We start from the raw sequence: 17,127 nt of genomic DNA on the forward strand, positions 1-17,127 counted from the left end.
AGAATAGAAGAGCATCCATTATGCTGCAATAACTCAGGAATAATTTTTAGCAAAAAAATTAAGGAATATTCCAGATTAAATGGATGAGTTGTATAACTGGTGCAAAGTATAAGTTTGGATTCCATTGAAACAGTTCAAACCTAAAAACAGCACAAAAGATTGAGTTACTCTAATAGAGCAGTCACGTATTCCAACACAGCAGTCAACTTTTAGTCCATATTTCTAATATAGCAGTCACTTTTGTGAAACTCCTAGCTAGTGTGCTTATGTTAGGCACAAATTTCAGGAGAATAACTATAATACTAGGTTTGAAAGAATAATTGTAATTTGCATAAAATATCCTTCTTTAAAAGGTAACTTCAAAAATTAGCAATTGGCAACTATGATTTCACCCTGACTAGATCCAAGAGCACTTTTGCACCAGTTGGTGGCATGCATTAACACAGTTAATTATGTCAAAGATAATTTTGCTCAAAATTTATGGGCTTATATAATTATTATTAGAAAGCTGAGAGCATGGAGATCAGTGAAAATCAATGCTTACATTTATACAGATACCTATACATGTTAGTCAATTAGCAGTTTGAAAATAGCAGTCCATATAGTGCAAATTTCTCCATATGTCAGCCTCTTTTTTGCAACAAACACTACTTCTGTGTTCTCGCACCCATATAGAATACATTAATAGCCTCTAAAGTGTTAAGAAACTTAATTTGGAAGATGGTTATTGCATGAAACAAAGTGAATTATTAATATTGAGATGTAGGGTATAGCTACATATAAAACATCACAGCTATATATCTACGTACATATATACGTATATTTATTAATATCTAATACAGTTAATTCAAAGATTATGAGCCTAACAATCATCAGCACTGTTACTGTTGTCATTTTCGATGCATTATACAGTACTATATAAATTATTAGGGATCATGCAGGAGCTTTCCAGTTCAAAGTACCAACCTAAAACCAGTCTCAATTTTCCTTCATGACAGCTTAGCAGCATTGGTTAGGCACAGCCAAGCTCAAAAATGTATTAAGACTAACCCCAAACTCTTTCTATAGCATTTTAAAATTTTTCTATTTAACAGAATTTTATGCTGACTGACTGCCAGTATAACTTGACAAACACTTGATTTTTCCAACCACAGATATACAATACATACATCATGGGCTTGCCTTTGTCTTTGTGTTCCAGTTAACAGTTAGGTAACAGTGGATCCTATAATTTTCAAAGATAGTGTATCAATTTTAACTTGTCGGTGCATGTCCTGTTGCATAAAATTGCTCTTGGTGATCAGGGTAAATTCACTGTTGCCAACTGTTTATGTGAAAAAGAAACTTCCCTTTGGGAGAACTAATTCCAATTACTGTAATTTTAAAATTAAAAGTCTTTCAAAATTCATCTAGTAAGTGCAAAAATGGGCTCAAAAGTTGACTGCTTATAAGTGACTGCTTTATTAGAGTATCTAAATTTTCAGCTGTTTTTGAACTTTTTTGGTACAAGTCAAGTTATACTTTGCCCCAGTTATACCCAAATAATTATTCACTATACATTATTCCTGAATTATTGCAGTATAATAGGTGTTCTTCTCAGTATTCCCTTTGTAAAAACTTTCAATTATTCATGATTAACTGTCTACCTCTAATGAATACAGTCATGTAAAAATGTCACTAGAGAACTAGAGAATTTATTGAGTTCACTTATTAAATTTTATGTCAAATTAAACTTGATATGTTAGTTTATTAGCTATCACTTTGAAATTTAAAAAATGCAGACCTTGCAGGAATCTGTGCAAATGTAAACATTGATTTTCAGATTCATCATGCTTTAAGCCTTTCAAAAATGTATAGGTTTGCTAATCCCCGTAAACTTTGAACGAAAGTGTATTTTTTGACATAGTGAACCTGACTACTGTATATCCTTATGAGGCTGGTCAACTGATGACTATACTACAAAATGGATCTGCAAGCTGCTGTGCGGCTGCAGACTATTGCATTGTGGAGACCAAACTGTAGCTATAAATTAAAGACACTTTAACAAAGTCCATCAAATAAACAAATAGCTAAACCACCCTGAAAAAGAGCGACCGGAGGAGAACACAATCCAAACGACGTTGTATCACATGTACTTTGATTGACCACCGATGGCTAGTCTTGGATTGGGCGCACGAGACTACCCGTTGACCACGTGAGATATAAAAACATCCGGCGACGAGGAGCCTATACTTGATCGATTGTGCAGGTGTAGGCCACACTCATACAAGTACAACGCCACTGAGTTGAAACAGCAGATCGAATCCGCAGATTTGAGTGACTTGGGATGCAGAGGTGAGGTTTCGCCCAACCCTTCCCCTGGGTTTACCCGCGGAGTTAGCTAGCTCAGTACACTTTAGGTTTAAGGAAGAAAATCCATCCCTCCTGGAGGAGACTGAGTGTGGCCCCGACTAGACATTGGGTGACCTGCAGTTCGAATCCTGGGGTTGGAGGCGGATTTTTTTCCTTACTTTGGCCCCTTTTCTGTTTCACCTTTTCAGCTATAAGTCTAAGTCCTTGCAATTAGGTTAGGTAATCCTAAGGCTGCAACACATGTTGCTGTCAGACCTTCAGTGCTGGTCACTGTAAAGTGCTACTAATAATAACATCCACTACGGTCTGTCCACGCGAAGGTTTGGGTCACCCAGACTAGCTAGCTATAATAATCTATCGAAGTACGTCATACAAGTTTAGCTACTGACCTAGCTACTAGACTTCAACTATAATAAAGTCATGAGAAGAAATAGCTATGGTTCAGTGTGGAAATGCCTTGCCAACCCGACACTGCTGGTACCGGAAGAAAGTGATACGGCACACAAGTGTGCTTGATCACAAATACTAAGAGTTGTTTACTAGTGACAAGTTGTTTAAAAAGTAAATCATCCAGAAGATTTTGAGGGGAAGCGGCGTTGGACCCTCTGTTAGCCGGCTAGCTAGCAAGATCTTCAAAGAAGGAGAAAGATATGGATGTGGCATGCATAGCAAACAGAAGTATACTATCCATTCCTCTCAGCATCAGAAGTCCTGAGACATCAAACCATAGGAAAAATACATGAGCCCCAAAAGTTGGATTAGCTGAATGTTGTGAATCACTCAAGTCACATAAACCCGAAAATGCAAAGTGGCTTGTTAATAGTTAAACCACGGTATCTGTTTTTGATGGTGTCTAATTTCTTAAAACTGCAATACCACTAGCTAAAGGATTTTTATAAGTTTTTTAAAGCTTCACTAGTTTTGAAAAGTGTACATATGAAAGGAAATGGACTGGTGTAGAATGCTGCAATGAGCTTGTCAACAAAACACTGACTTAAGTAAAAATGTTAAATGTTTAGAAACTCTACTTTTGTATCTGGATCTAATAATAGAGGTTTAAATGACATCTAGCTAAGGCATACCAATATTACAGTTATACCGCAATATCTAATAACAATATTGTACCGGCTATGAAACATCAAAACCACTCAGCATATGGTTTTTAACTTCATTTTTAATGTATTGTATTGCCTGCATTGTTTACAAAGTCATCCATTTATGGAGTAAAAGCTCAAAAGCAATAGATGCTATATCGCTAATTGTGTTTATGATTTCATTTTCAGGTTGGCTATGTTAATAATTACAATGCGCTTATATTGGTTGTACCTCTGTTTGATTGAAATGCGTGATGATGCTACAGCTATGTGTATGTATATCCATTGAAGCCATAATGCCAGCTTTGGTACATGTAATAGTTGAAACAAGGGAATGAGAGCTTTGCCTGATATGTTTGCCCGAGGGCTGTAGGCCCGAGGACAGAGGGCATACATACCAGGCAAAGCCCGAATGCCCCGTGTTAAAGCTACTATGTAACACTTATCAGGCTACAGGGCGATCAATCACCCAAGCCAGTCACTGAATGTATTATATATGCATACCTAAACTTTTCAATTATGGGTCAGCAGCTGGTACGTTCTGGTTACTTTCAGTTACGATGAATGGACATATCCTAGAGATATCATGGAGAATTTCGATTATGCAAGTTTAATGTTTTAATCAATACATTTATGGGAAAATGACAGAGTTTACTAAAGGCCTAGATAGGTAAGCTTGCTTGTAGAGTGGTCACTCCGTGCAGAGTGGTAGCTTCATGATGGGGTGTGTCTGTATTCGAAAACGTGCGAAAACAATAGGTGAATAAGCTATAGCACTAGTTATCACCTTAGCCCAATGTTTATAGAATGGCAAGGATAATAAAACACTCCATCTGAGTGGCTTTCATGGCAAAATCCAAGTCGTGCATCCTAATCACGTGAGTATTAATCGATCCCTACAATCAATTTTGGCCTCAACATCTATATAATCACTTCCCAGTTGTAGCCTGGTTACATATGATCGAATGTAGCCTGGGCAGCTCCTTTGATCTGAGGTGTGATAGTGTTACATGTATGGATAACAGAACCCACACAGTGAAGGAAGGATGGTTATTTCTTAATATACTTTTTCTAACCATCTGATTGGTATTGGCTTTCTGTAGTGTGTACACTGCCACATAATTATGAATCAGTTCTACTTAGTGTGAAGTCAGTAATCACATGTATACATATAAACATAGTTATAGAATGTCATACAGTATAATCAAAACTATATAGCATATCAACCAAGAAACCTTTCAATCTCATCACATATACAAGCACAAAATACCCTTTTTAACATGATCGAGAGTTAATAGTATAGAGTTGTTATTGTTGTATTGTTGTGGCAGTCATGTGAAACATAAAATGGATAAATAAGGTGTGCTATGTATAAGGGCAAGGCTGCTGTTGCTACGTCTACTATCCATTCAGCACTACATTCTAAGTAAGCATTTGAGCTAAGCTCAGTGCATAGTGGTCTTCAGCTTGGGGATAATCCTCAACATGTTGTATTCAAAAGGAACGTTCCCCTTGAAAACTCCCTGAATCTGTCGTTGCTTTGACTCCTATTATATAATTCGACCACTTTCTCTATTATGCCAAAAGAGCTAAAGTTTTCAGTGTCTGGGTGTTATAGATTGCTGGTCAATTAACCACCAGCCTTTTTGTGCCACCCTTGAATGTTTCTGCAGTGCTGTTCTGTGTTGTGCAGTAAGAAAATCCACACATCAAAGTTTTACATGCCATTAATAGCAGTCTATATTGTATCCTATCCTCCATGACTAACTGTTATTCATTGAGTGTCAGATAACTAATATTAGATTGTTTACATTCATATATAGCCAGCAAGGATTATTCATTGTTAGGGTGTTTTGTACAGGTGGTACATGTTTACTACTGTCACAGAAATGAATGTCATCACCACAATCTCCATCATGGCTGGACTACTGAACTTGGTGTCAGGTAAGTGCAGTGTGCTCAAAGTTTATGTTAGGACGTGTCATTTATAAGCCTTAGTAGTTGTGTTTAACTTGCTTTGATTCATTACACACATGTTTTGTTGTGGTGTAACACAGTAGATATAAGGTGATGATTTTTATACGGTTGCAGTTGGTATCAGTTTTCATTACTTATCCCCCCCATGATGTAATAGCTGTACTGCATGTGCAGGTGATTTTAAGATTCATTATGTTGATGAGTTTTGACCATGCCCTTAAGTTCTCAAAGAGGTAGTTAACAATACATCGGTTCACTTGATTTCAATTTTAAATGTTGAACTGATGAAGATGCGTAAACCTGCTTAACCATGACACTGCAAACCTGTACTTCTTCTAATACATGTAACTAATGTACAAGAGATTTAGGTGATTTTGTCAATTAATTACAGGGGCGGTTTTAGGGGGGGGTTTCTGGGGTTTCCAGAAACCCCCTCTGAAATAGCGTTCTCCCCTACAATTCGTCTGGTTGATAGAAAAATTACGAAGAATTATACATACTGTATTATATTATGGCTTTTTCTATTGGCAAAACTTCATACTTTTGCCTTTGAAATCACCTTCACAGCGTTCAAAACTACGTAGTGACCTTTTTTAATTTGATCTTCAACTTACAGCTAGGCTGAAGTTGCAATTCCAGAGAACCTGAAACCCCCTCTGAAAATTTCTAGATCCGCCCCTGAACTATATCAAGGGCCTAAGTGATTTGCCTGATATGTACACCCAAGTAAGGTCTGCTGGCCTGAGGGTGACGGTGTACATGTCAGGAAACTCACAACGTGATACAACTGATATGTACCATGCTAACTGCCTGCAATGGACAACCATGCAATACTCCAAGCTAATATGAGGTCAATTACATCCATCAAATATACATAATCTGATATCCACCCATATACCACACATATGAATAGTGACATTAACTATTTTTCTTGAGTTGTTCATGGGTACAGTAAAGCTATGGTATTTAGAAACAGCAGTGTGCCAGGTATATAATTTTTGTACACAATAGTTTATAGCATGTAAAAGATTATCATAATTCATTCATATACTGCAGTAAGTAGAGCTATGGGGTCTAAGAACTGTAAAGATGCTGTCACTGTTGGTTCAACGGATTACGATAAAAATATTGTTGATGAAGACACGACATACATACTAACTGATGATGACTACAAAGTAGACTGTGCAGGAATTGTCATTGCTTGGGAGGTCTGCTATCAAGCACAAGGTGTATCAAACCTGACATTTTATCCAGGTATTTGGGAGGAAAATAAGAAGGATAAGTATTCACTTGTTAATTCAAGCATAGTCACATTTACTCCTACTGATAGCATGCCTCCATGTCAAATGTTTACCTTGCCTGAAACAGATCGATTTCAAGCACCAAAGGATTCATTTGTGGGGTTGTATTCTAATATGGGATCAACAAGTCCACTGTTACTTGCTGACAATGATAATGGTAAAACTTATCAAATGAGTGGTAATCAAAGTGAGATTGATACTAAAAAACTCAAACTTAAAGAAGAAGAGTTTAACATTGCTATTAAAGTACATCTTATGGGTGAGTGTATAACTACCTACGTTAGTGCATATAGCTATAATTTACATATTCGGTGTTCTGCAATTAATGCATGTACATACAGAGGTTCCATGTGTACTAGATTCTCATTTTGGACTAGATATATACCTGTTTGATCACTAGCAACTATTGTGTGTCATCTGTATAAGGGGAAAAATCAAGCTAGTATAGGAGTCATAGCAATACAATGCGCTTGAACAATGGGGATCTTCACCTGAAGTACAAAATTTAATTTCTGCTTTAGCCCATATAATTAGCAACAGGATATAAAGTTGTCAATTTGCACTTAGCTGATTATCCCCTTCCTTAAGTACTTTTCGTATAATTCCAAATTTTTATTATACATTAACTTTCTTTGCATGCACTAGAGGAAAATATATATTTGTCTGTGATGAATCTGGAACTGTTTCATGCACTTAGTTTTTAGTTATGTTCCTATTAAACAGCCCTACACATGGAGAACAATATGTCACAATCATCCCTGTTACTTTGGTGGGATTCCATTAATGCTTATTCTTCTATTAAATAGCCTATACATAAAGTTATTGACTTGCAATCCACGAATTAACACTTTGTGCTAGAAAATAAAAAAAGGAGGAATACAAAAGTAAGTCAATGATGTTGTATCTCATTTGGTACATTGAGCTTGTGTTGGGTCAAAACAATGTCTAACTGTGAAAGTTGTATATAGTGTTGGCCACTATTGAGTTATGCCATAGATAAACATGCAAGGATTTACATGGATGATCTTTGTTACTGATATAAGTTGTCTTGGGTACAGACTCAATAGTCAGCAGTTTCAGTCACCATACAAATCTTCAATCATTATGGGCTTAGTTAATGATGATAAAAAACTAATTATTGTGGTCCTTAAGCTTAGTAGCAGCACCAAAAAATTATTAGTGCAATATCAGGGTAACAAAAGTAGTGCACTTCAAGACAAACTGGCTGCCTTGGTGGCTGCATACTGTTTTGATTGACAACAATCTCCCAATACAAGGAAACTCAAGAAGATCATAGTTAGCAATTGCATGGCCACCCAAAGTCTGGCCCTATAATGAGGATTGCCCATATGTAAAACTATGGGAATGACCATGCATGGTTCTAGGGGGGTTACTAGTTCTGGAAACCTTTAAAATTGAAAATAAATCAATATGCTCTAATAGAACAGTCAAAGTAACTGAAATCCAAAATCAGTACAATGTAGTGGACAAGCCTGATAAATTATCTTTAAATGCCTCTAAAATAATTATTGTTTTAATGATTATTAGTGGTAATTACAACTGTTTTGTTAAGGCTTTTAATCTTTCTTTAATGTCCTGAAGAGGTAAGATTCAACTATAAAATGTTATGGTAATAGACTGCATTAAAGAACTATAATATAAATTATATTATAATGATACTATGCTGCATTATTAACTGTGTAAAATATCAGTACCAGATGGAAAGTGTACCGAAACAGTTGCTGGATTGCTTGGCTATGATGAAACTGTTACTATTAAAGATAACCAAACCTATATACTGGATGACTTTGTAGTTAAATGTGATGGAGTGGTCAACGCCTGGGAGTTCTGTTATCAAACACAAGACAAATCATTAGTGACATTTTATCCTGGTCTTTGGAGGGTGTCTAAAAAAGATGAAGTGACAACGTATACTCTAATCCAATCAAATATGGTCACATTCACCCCTAATGGAAATATATTTTCATGTCAGACATTCAACTTATCAGTAACAGAACAGTTTATGGCACCAGACGATTCTGTAGTGGGATTGTATTCCAATGTAGCATCATTACTACTTACTACCATTACTAACAAAAGGGAAACTTATCAAGTCAGTGGTAATCAAACAAGTGTTATAAATGACCCTAGTACAGAGAATGACGACTCACCATATGCCAATGACTACAATATTGCTATTAAAGTACACATTGGTGAGGAGCATTCATTGTATGTGCATGTGATACTTTAATCATTGTATCTAATTTGTTGACTCTCTTGTATATTGGCACAATTATGGATACAAATACATGAAATTGACAAAGAGAAAACAACCTGACTGCTTGGCAGACTCCTGTAAACGTTTGAGTGTAAATCGGATGGCTACAGGTTTGAGGCTGCCCAGGTCCAGTCATAGATTTTTTTTCTCCTTTCTCCACCTTTTCAAACATACTTAATATGACATCTTTAAACAGGATGTAGGACCAGGTGTGTCCTACAGGCTTCAACACTTGTGCCATAAAACCTTAATAAATAAATTTAAAAAAGTAAAAGTCTGACTCTTTAGCTAATAATCTTACAACGGACCACCTACATATATATGTATTACGTGCATATCACAGTATCTGTGTAGACACACTGAATTGCGATCATATGTGTGGCTGCATGTAGATAGTAGTATTTGGACACATAAAACTGGTAATAACAGTTTCAGCTTATTGCATCAGTAAAATCGAAGTGTACTGTTACACGTCTTTGTGTAGATAGGTTTCTCATTCATTTAGGTACTGCTATTGTAACCTTTCCACCTATCAATATGTTGACAACTTCTTCTACTACCACCACCACCACTACTACTGCTACTACTACTACTGGAGTGGTTGTGACAAGCAGTGGTACAACAATGTCCACTACCAATATTACATCTACCAATACTGTAATAGGAGATGTGTCAATCACGAGCTCAATAATGTCTACCGCTATAGTAACTGCTTTATCTAGTTCTCAAAGTACATCACAGTCAAGTGTAGTAGATGACTCATCAATCACAAGCTCAATATTGTCTACCGCTATAGTAACTGCTTTATCTAGTTCTCAAGGGACATCACGGTCAAGTGTAGTAGATGACTCATCAATCACGAGCTCAATATTGTCTACCGCTATAGTAACTGCTTTATCTAGTTCTCAAGGGACATCACGGTCAAGTGTAGTAGATGACCAATCTTTTACTACACCATCTTCTGCCTCTGCTGTTGTTCCATCAACTACTTCTCAACCAGAAACTCCAGTCACATACAGTACTGATGTTAGTTCCACATCCATTATCTCTACCAGTATGTTATCCTCCACCATTAGTGGGATGGGATCATCATTAATGTTATCTAGTATTAAATCAGATGTCATTACAGCAAGTATCCTTACCACCAGTACGCCTACTCTTATCAACAGTGACACAGCTACTACCATTCCTAGTGCAATCAGTGGTGCAGGAACTGGCAATGGTGGTTCATCTTCATCTGGTGGAGCCGGAGTGATTGCTGGTGTAGTTGTTGGTATTCTTATCTGTATTATTGTCATATTGCTGATAATACTTGGTACATTGTGGTATTATAAAAGGGGAAGAAAGAGAATGAGCAATGCTCCACAAGGTATGGGTAGTTGTGATAGTCCTGTGCGATGCTACGAGTAGTAATATCAGTCTGTATAATAATAATATGTAGATTCTTACATGCATGTGCCTTAAGATGGTTGCTGTTCTTTTTATCAATTCCTTAATATTTGGATGTGTATATATACACCTGTACATACTTAGATTAAACATAATGACTTTTGAAAATTAGAACTAAAAAAAAGTCTGTATGCATATCTTCATACTTGCTGATTTGGTCAACAAATGTTTTGTAGCTGTCCAATTGTTTTGTCATATTTTTGTATTCAGTAATGCATTCATTTAATCATTTGATCATTGTATGTATGGCTGTACATTGACCGGTTGTTTGTACAAAAGGCTCAGCTCACTATCACTCATCATCACCTGACAAACTGCTAAAAGGTAAAGCATCCACTGATCATGAATATCCTGGACCAGGAGCTGTCACTATTAAGGTAATACATACAAAACATTCTTGCTACATTAGGTGGTATACAAGAATTCTCAGTGACAAATTGGCTAGTTGAACACTACTAAGATTAATAGAAATTTGTGAAAGAATATGTGGTTCAAGTATAGGGGTAGCCAGAATTTTCAAAGAGGGTTTCCAAAGGAAACATAAGTTACTGAAGCAGGGTCTGGGGAGTACAACACCCAGCTATGTTCCCCCAGCCACTTGAACAGGAGCATAGGTAAACTTTTGTGATTCCAGGGCCTAACTACATAACACTATAGCTAGGTGAAGGCATATCTTAATGTACAAAACACATCTGCATGCGCATCACACCAACCTAGGGGGTCTGGGGTATACCCCCTAGAATTTTTTTGAAAACGTTCAACCTACTGAGATTGAATCTGAGAGTGATTTCAGCAGTTATTAATTCGACTGTTGTATTAGGGTGACTGCTCTATTAAGATATCTCAATCAGTATTACTGTAAGCGTTCTACTAAATACATGCCACCCAGGATGTTTTTAAACATTAGACCCATTTCAGAAAATTTATTAGACTAGCTAGTATTACTGAATACTTTCCTCACTACTGTATTAGGATGACTGTTCTATTAGAATATCTTAATATTGATGTTATGTAGTATGGAATTGTTGATGCCTAGGCCTGGGATCTGGCTACACCCTTGACCTTGAGCAAAATTCAATACTTTAAAATTTCACCAGATGCTTGAATTAGATGGGCTGGTAGATTATTATATAATCTTCAGGGATTTGTTAAGAGAGTCGGCCATTCTGTACAAATGGCCACTAAGACAGGTTTCACTGCAGATACTTGTATACTGATACTCAATTAGTATTATTATTATAAAGATCTTAAGCCCTCCTAACCATGTACATGTAACTGCCAATGCCACTTCATCTGTAGTAAGCATCATTAAAACTCCATTGTAGGATACCCAGCCACTAGACTATGAAGTTATTGACCATCACAATTGTTACTCCACTGTGGAAAAGAATAGTGAAATATTACCTTATCTGAATCCAGTTCAGACTATAAAAGATCAGCCTAAGGTGATATGTAGTGATTACCAGGAGCTGCCAGCCCTTGAAGCATACAGTAACCTGAACTATGAAGAACAGGATGTGCCATATGAGTATGAGACTTCTACACTGAATTTCAATAGTGGCTTAGAGGAAGAAGAAATGTATGCTGAGGCCTTACCTGAAGGGGAAAAGATTTATGAGGATCCGGGACATGTAGAGGAACATATCTATACTTGGTTTGAAGAGAGAAAGTTTAGAAAGTTGACAAAGGACAACATCAGGTTTGTCCTAATTATACAACTATAACTTATTAAAATTGTGATACTACACACATACATAGAACACTGCACAAACTTGGATCAGGTGAATTTGGTGTGGTCAATTTGGGATTGTGGGTGGATGGTTCTGCTGATTCTAAACAAGTTGCAGTGAAGACACTCAACACAAACTGTTCAGAGTCAGACAGAGTGAAGTTTCTGAGGGAGGCAGCCATTATGGGTCAGTTTCAACACAACAATGTAGTACAGTTACATGGAGTAGTGACTGAAGAGGAGAACATGATGATTGTATTGGAGTATATGCCTAAAGGAGACCTCCGAGAATTTTTGTTAGATATGAAACAGAAGTGAGTTTTACCATTGTTTATACCATACATATTAAATGAATGTTACAAAGCAGAACATCACCAGAGGTACATGATAAAATGAAACATGACTTGTTGGGTTTCTGCAGACAGATATCAGCTGGACTGAACTATCTTTCCAGCAAACACTTCATACACAGAGACCTTGCTGCTAGGAATGTACTAGTATCAAGTGATGGTGTGTGTAAGGTATGTTACTCACTATCAAACCACAGACCATGTAGTCTCCAGAGAAACACAATACAATTCATGTACTGGGCTTCTTGAAATGCTGCACATAGCTATAATAGATATATTTTAATGGATAATTAATCTAAAGGCTAATGGTAATTATAATATCACACCAACAAACTGTTAATGTATAATTATTTTGAAGCACACAATTCACTAACGTTTCTCAGAAACACTCAATTAACATACATTCCTATTAATGCTATTTACTGTGTAGCTATACATATTCCTTTAGATAGCTGATTTTGGTATGGCACGAGATGTAGCTGATGACATCTACTATGTCACTACTGGCGGGAAGATACCAGTCAAGTGGACTGCTCCTGAGGTTTTGATGTTGACTTAATGCTGAGTAGTTTTACTGAATCACTTAATAATTAGGCTATTCTCTACAAGAAATACTCAACACGAAGTGATGTTTGGAGTTTTGGGTGTGTTATGTATGAAGTGTGGAGCCTGGGTCACAAACCATTTGAGGAACTCACTGGTAGACAGGTAACTAAATTAATTATTTTGTCCAGCAATCTTACATTCTTGTTTAGTATGTGGAAAAGATTACAGCTGGCAACAGACTGTCCCCACCACCTGATTGTCCCCGGGCTGTATATGAAGTGATGATACAGTGTTGGTGAGGATTAGACAATTATATGCTGGCATAATTATGAGCATAATAGTGCCTGAAAGCATTGAGCATAATGCTAGCATAATAGGAAGAATATATGAGCCATATCCTATAAATCCTTGATGGTCAAAATACATATCACAGAAAAAGATCGATATATACCACAATGGAACAGTCAATAACTCTAATAGAACAATCAGGCAGCTGAGAGTATATCGATCTTTTCTGTCAAATGCATTTTGAAGAGCAAAGATGTGCTTCAGCCACTTATTATGTTATGATTATGATTAAATACAGGTAAAGGCACAGCCTGTATACCCGATTAATGCAATGTCTACAAAAATAAATCTTAAATCTAGTAAATAACTGCTAACAATAATTTAAAAGTATTAATTGAGGTACTATTTACAACGTAAGTAGGTAAGCTATTCCAATCATTGGCGATCCTATTAATAAAGTAATATGATCTACACAGTAATCTAGACCGTTCCTTAAACAACTTGAACTGATGCCCCTCCCTGGTGGTAGCAGTTGAGAAAGTATATAAATCAGTAAAATCTGTGTTGAAGTAGTCATTAAGAATTATATAAAGGTCACCTCTCAGACGTCTGAATTGGAGTGATGGTAATGATAATGGTGTCAACCTTTTAGCATAGGATTTATGCTGCAGTTGTGGGAGAAGATGGGTAGCTTTTCGTTGCACCTTCTCTGATCAAGAGTGTAATGAGGTCCCCAAATAGCATTACTATATTCTAAGATAGGTCGAACTAATGTACTGAACAATTGTGTTAGCATGATAGGATCGAGACTCGAGATAATCAAAAGATTTTTTAATCAAACCAAGTACTTGGTTAGCTTTGGTGGTAACTTGAGTAGTGTGGTCAAGAAATTTAAGCTGGCTGTCAAAAAGAATACCAAGGTCACTGTGGGTTGTATCAAGTTCTTCCATTGAGATAGTAAGGACCATGGTGGTGAGCTGGAGATGCTTGTATTTGGAAACAGTAGCTATATGCCCATAACTGCAACAAAACATGGGAAATGAGGAATAAAGCTTGAACATAATTTGAGCATAATAGGTAAAATTATAGCATATAGTCTTGAGTGCCAGACAGTTTGTGTGGGAGTGGGAAATAAGCCATCTGGTCACTATTGCACACTTTCCGTGAACTCACTGGAATGCAATTAGATTAAGTCACGGTATTGTTTTGCACGAAGGATGATGTAATAATCGATCCAATCACATTAGAGCAGACGACATGTGAGAAGACTAAGACGATAACTGTACTGCTATAATATCCTGGTGACATATTTGAAACATGGCTGAACGTCTTCCTCGACAATTCCACCGTTTCACAAACCTGTAGTGAACCATAATCATTCCTTATAGCTAGCTACCAATGCTTTTAAGAGCCCTGTACTAGGGAAACAAAGATCCTAAGCCCATGGCATTGTTAAATGACTTTTGAAAAAGTAACTCTGTAGCCGAGATTCAGTTCTTTATTACACTAAGAATTTGAATTATTAGTATTTGTTTCATCATAGAGTCTGCAAAGAAATCTGATTGGCTCTGGCCAACATTCTGGCAGTGGTCATAATAGTGACCAGACAGTTTATTTTCCACCCCCACACAAACCGTCTGGCACGTGAGATTACATAGCATAATAATTAAAATTTTGAGCATAATAGGCCAGGTTCCTAGTGAGGATGTCAAAAAAATTTACAAAATGTTTATAGCTGTTTTAACACATATAAATTGTTAATAATTGTAGTCCTTAGCATGCTGTACTATGAATAATGGTAATCATGAGACAGTAGTATGGTTGGGAAACACAAGTTTATGTATAGTTTAATTTTGCAAATATTAGCTATATGGTACGTTGTAGGAACAGAACCACTTCCCAGTGTCTTGCCACATGGCATTTCTTATGACTATTATGTGTAGCCATGTTTGTACATTGTAGCAGCCAAGCTAAATAGCATTAATACTGCAAAAGTAGAAATAAAAATTACGCATAATAATAATAATTATATATTACGATACTAATGCAGTGAGTAGTGAGTAGCAATACATTAAACTACTTGAAGAGCACTCTGTGAACAAGAAGAGCACTCTGTGAACAAAAAGACCTCCATCCTTTACATCATAGACAAGCAGATGTTGCACTGACCGCCTGAAACATGATGAGGCTAGTCAAAGTATTTTGTATCTTTAAGAGTGTTGCTGTTAGGGTGACTAAACCGGGTGTGAGCATTCTTATCTTACTGAAGTAATTTTATACAGTTTTATGTCCATTAATGTCTCTCTGTAGGCATCCTGATCCAAAACAACGTCCACTTTCTGGTATGATATTGAAGACACTACAGAAACCTGATGGAACACTGCTGGCTACCTCTGAAGTGACCACTTCTAATGGAGCTAATCAAACTTCAATGATGTTAGGAGCTCCACTTGCTGCTGGTCATCAACTCCATCTTGACCTTCAACATAGTTACACCACTGACTGAATGACATGTGTATAGACATGTTATGTCTAGTGTTAACCTTTATGTTCTTTATATTTATGCCACATGATGTTTGTACATTTTATAACTATTCCATATATACATTTTTCTTTTATGTTCGCACTGAAATGTATTAACTGATGCATACAGATAAGCTCCATTATATATATATATATATTTATATATACTGCATGCAAATTGCCAAGCATGACCACACAGGTTGTGTTCTTGTGTGAATGATATTAATCTATTAGTAAATGTCTTTGTAATGACAGTGGTAGTCGGTAGACGTAAAACATCAAGGAGCAAGTGCACTCCCTTCTTTCAAAGTTTTAGTTTTGTATGTGATGTTTAAACCAGCCAGAGTAAGGCCATTATATTCCCTGTGGCATATTTAGAGGGTTACCTGAGGTTCTGAAACCCTCTCTGAAAGTTTACCTTGTGTAGGAACACCAGACTATCTCAGTTTGGCAGCACAAATCAATAAACATGAGAGACAGTATATAGGATTCTCCAAAGGTAGATTAAGATATGAAATAATCTAATAGAGCAGTCAGATATATTCTAGATCAATCAATCTACTCTAATAGAACATTCATACTGCTAAATTGTATTATAAAATGTAAGACTTGAAATTTAATTTAAAGCAGCTACAGTTGGAAATTTTAGATATGCATTTGATTACCCAACCAACCATACACCATAATTGACAATTATAATTTAAAAGGAAAATTTAGTGAACTATAGAAGCTTTCGAAATTAGTTTATAGCTATGCTATCCAATCTAGTAAATAACATTGAGGCATTTTATAATGCTCAAAGTTTACCAGAGGCTGGGAGTGGTGCCCACAGAACCCTAACACTTGTAACTTCTTTCCAAATCTAGAAACTACATTGCCTGAGTACACCCTTGGCAATATAGAATAGTTCAATTCCAGTCATCACCTTATCTCTGAATGCATTTCATTTTCTAGAGACGTCTGTGGCTTGCTCCTGTAATTGTAAGCTTTTAAACTGAGTTGTGACATGTCATGTAACTATGTACACTGTAGTAGTTTAGCAACTGACTCTAAATTATAAGTACTAATGGTTCTATGCATGGAACTGTACAGTATGTGACATCAAGAGTTCATAATATTAAAGAGTCTCTATAATATTATACTATATTATGAACTCTTTTGTGACATAAGCCACTCATTAAAATCACCATTGGGGCTGGTCCTTATTATACAACCCACCACTTTGAGTGAAGACCATTCA

At 36.4% G+C, this 17,127-nt stretch overlaps 1 protein-coding gene across 4 annotated transcripts; it reads left to right on the top strand.

The window, feature by feature from the left end:
- Positions 1–2,209: 2,209 nt before the first annotated feature.
- On the top strand, positions 2,210–15,996 carry LOC136244186 (uncharacterized). 4 transcript variants are annotated; one of them, XM_066035723.1, is made up of 13 exons: positions 2,210–2,334; positions 5,308–5,390; positions 6,480–6,983; positions 8,437–8,937; positions 9,508–10,371; positions 10,731–10,828; positions 11,777–12,150; positions 12,210–12,494; positions 12,545–12,701; positions 12,979–13,071; positions 13,125–13,238; positions 13,286–13,371; positions 15,675–15,996. In XM_066035723.1, the coding sequence occupies exons 1-13, from the start codon at positions 2,327–2,329 to the stop codon at positions 15,868–15,870; spliced, it is 3,363 nt and encodes a 1,120-aa protein (XP_065891795.1). In that variant the 5' UTR covers positions 2,210–2,326; the 3' UTR covers positions 15,871–15,996. The 4 variants fall into 4 exon arrangements, with proteins under 4 accessions (XP_065891795.1, XP_065891796.1, XP_065891797.1 ...); XM_066035724.1 differs by having other exon boundaries at positions 12,548–12,701; XM_066035725.1 differs by having other exon boundaries at positions 2,219–2,334; positions 5,294–5,390.
- The last annotated feature ends 1,131 nt before the right edge of the window (positions 15,997–17,127 follow it).

This window comes from Dysidea avara, chromosome 14 (assembly GCF_963678975.1).
Source record: "Dysidea avara chromosome 14, odDysAvar1.4, whole genome shotgun sequence".
Lineage (NCBI taxonomy): Eukaryota > Metazoa > Porifera > Demospongiae > Dictyoceratida > Dysideidae > Dysidea > Dysidea avara.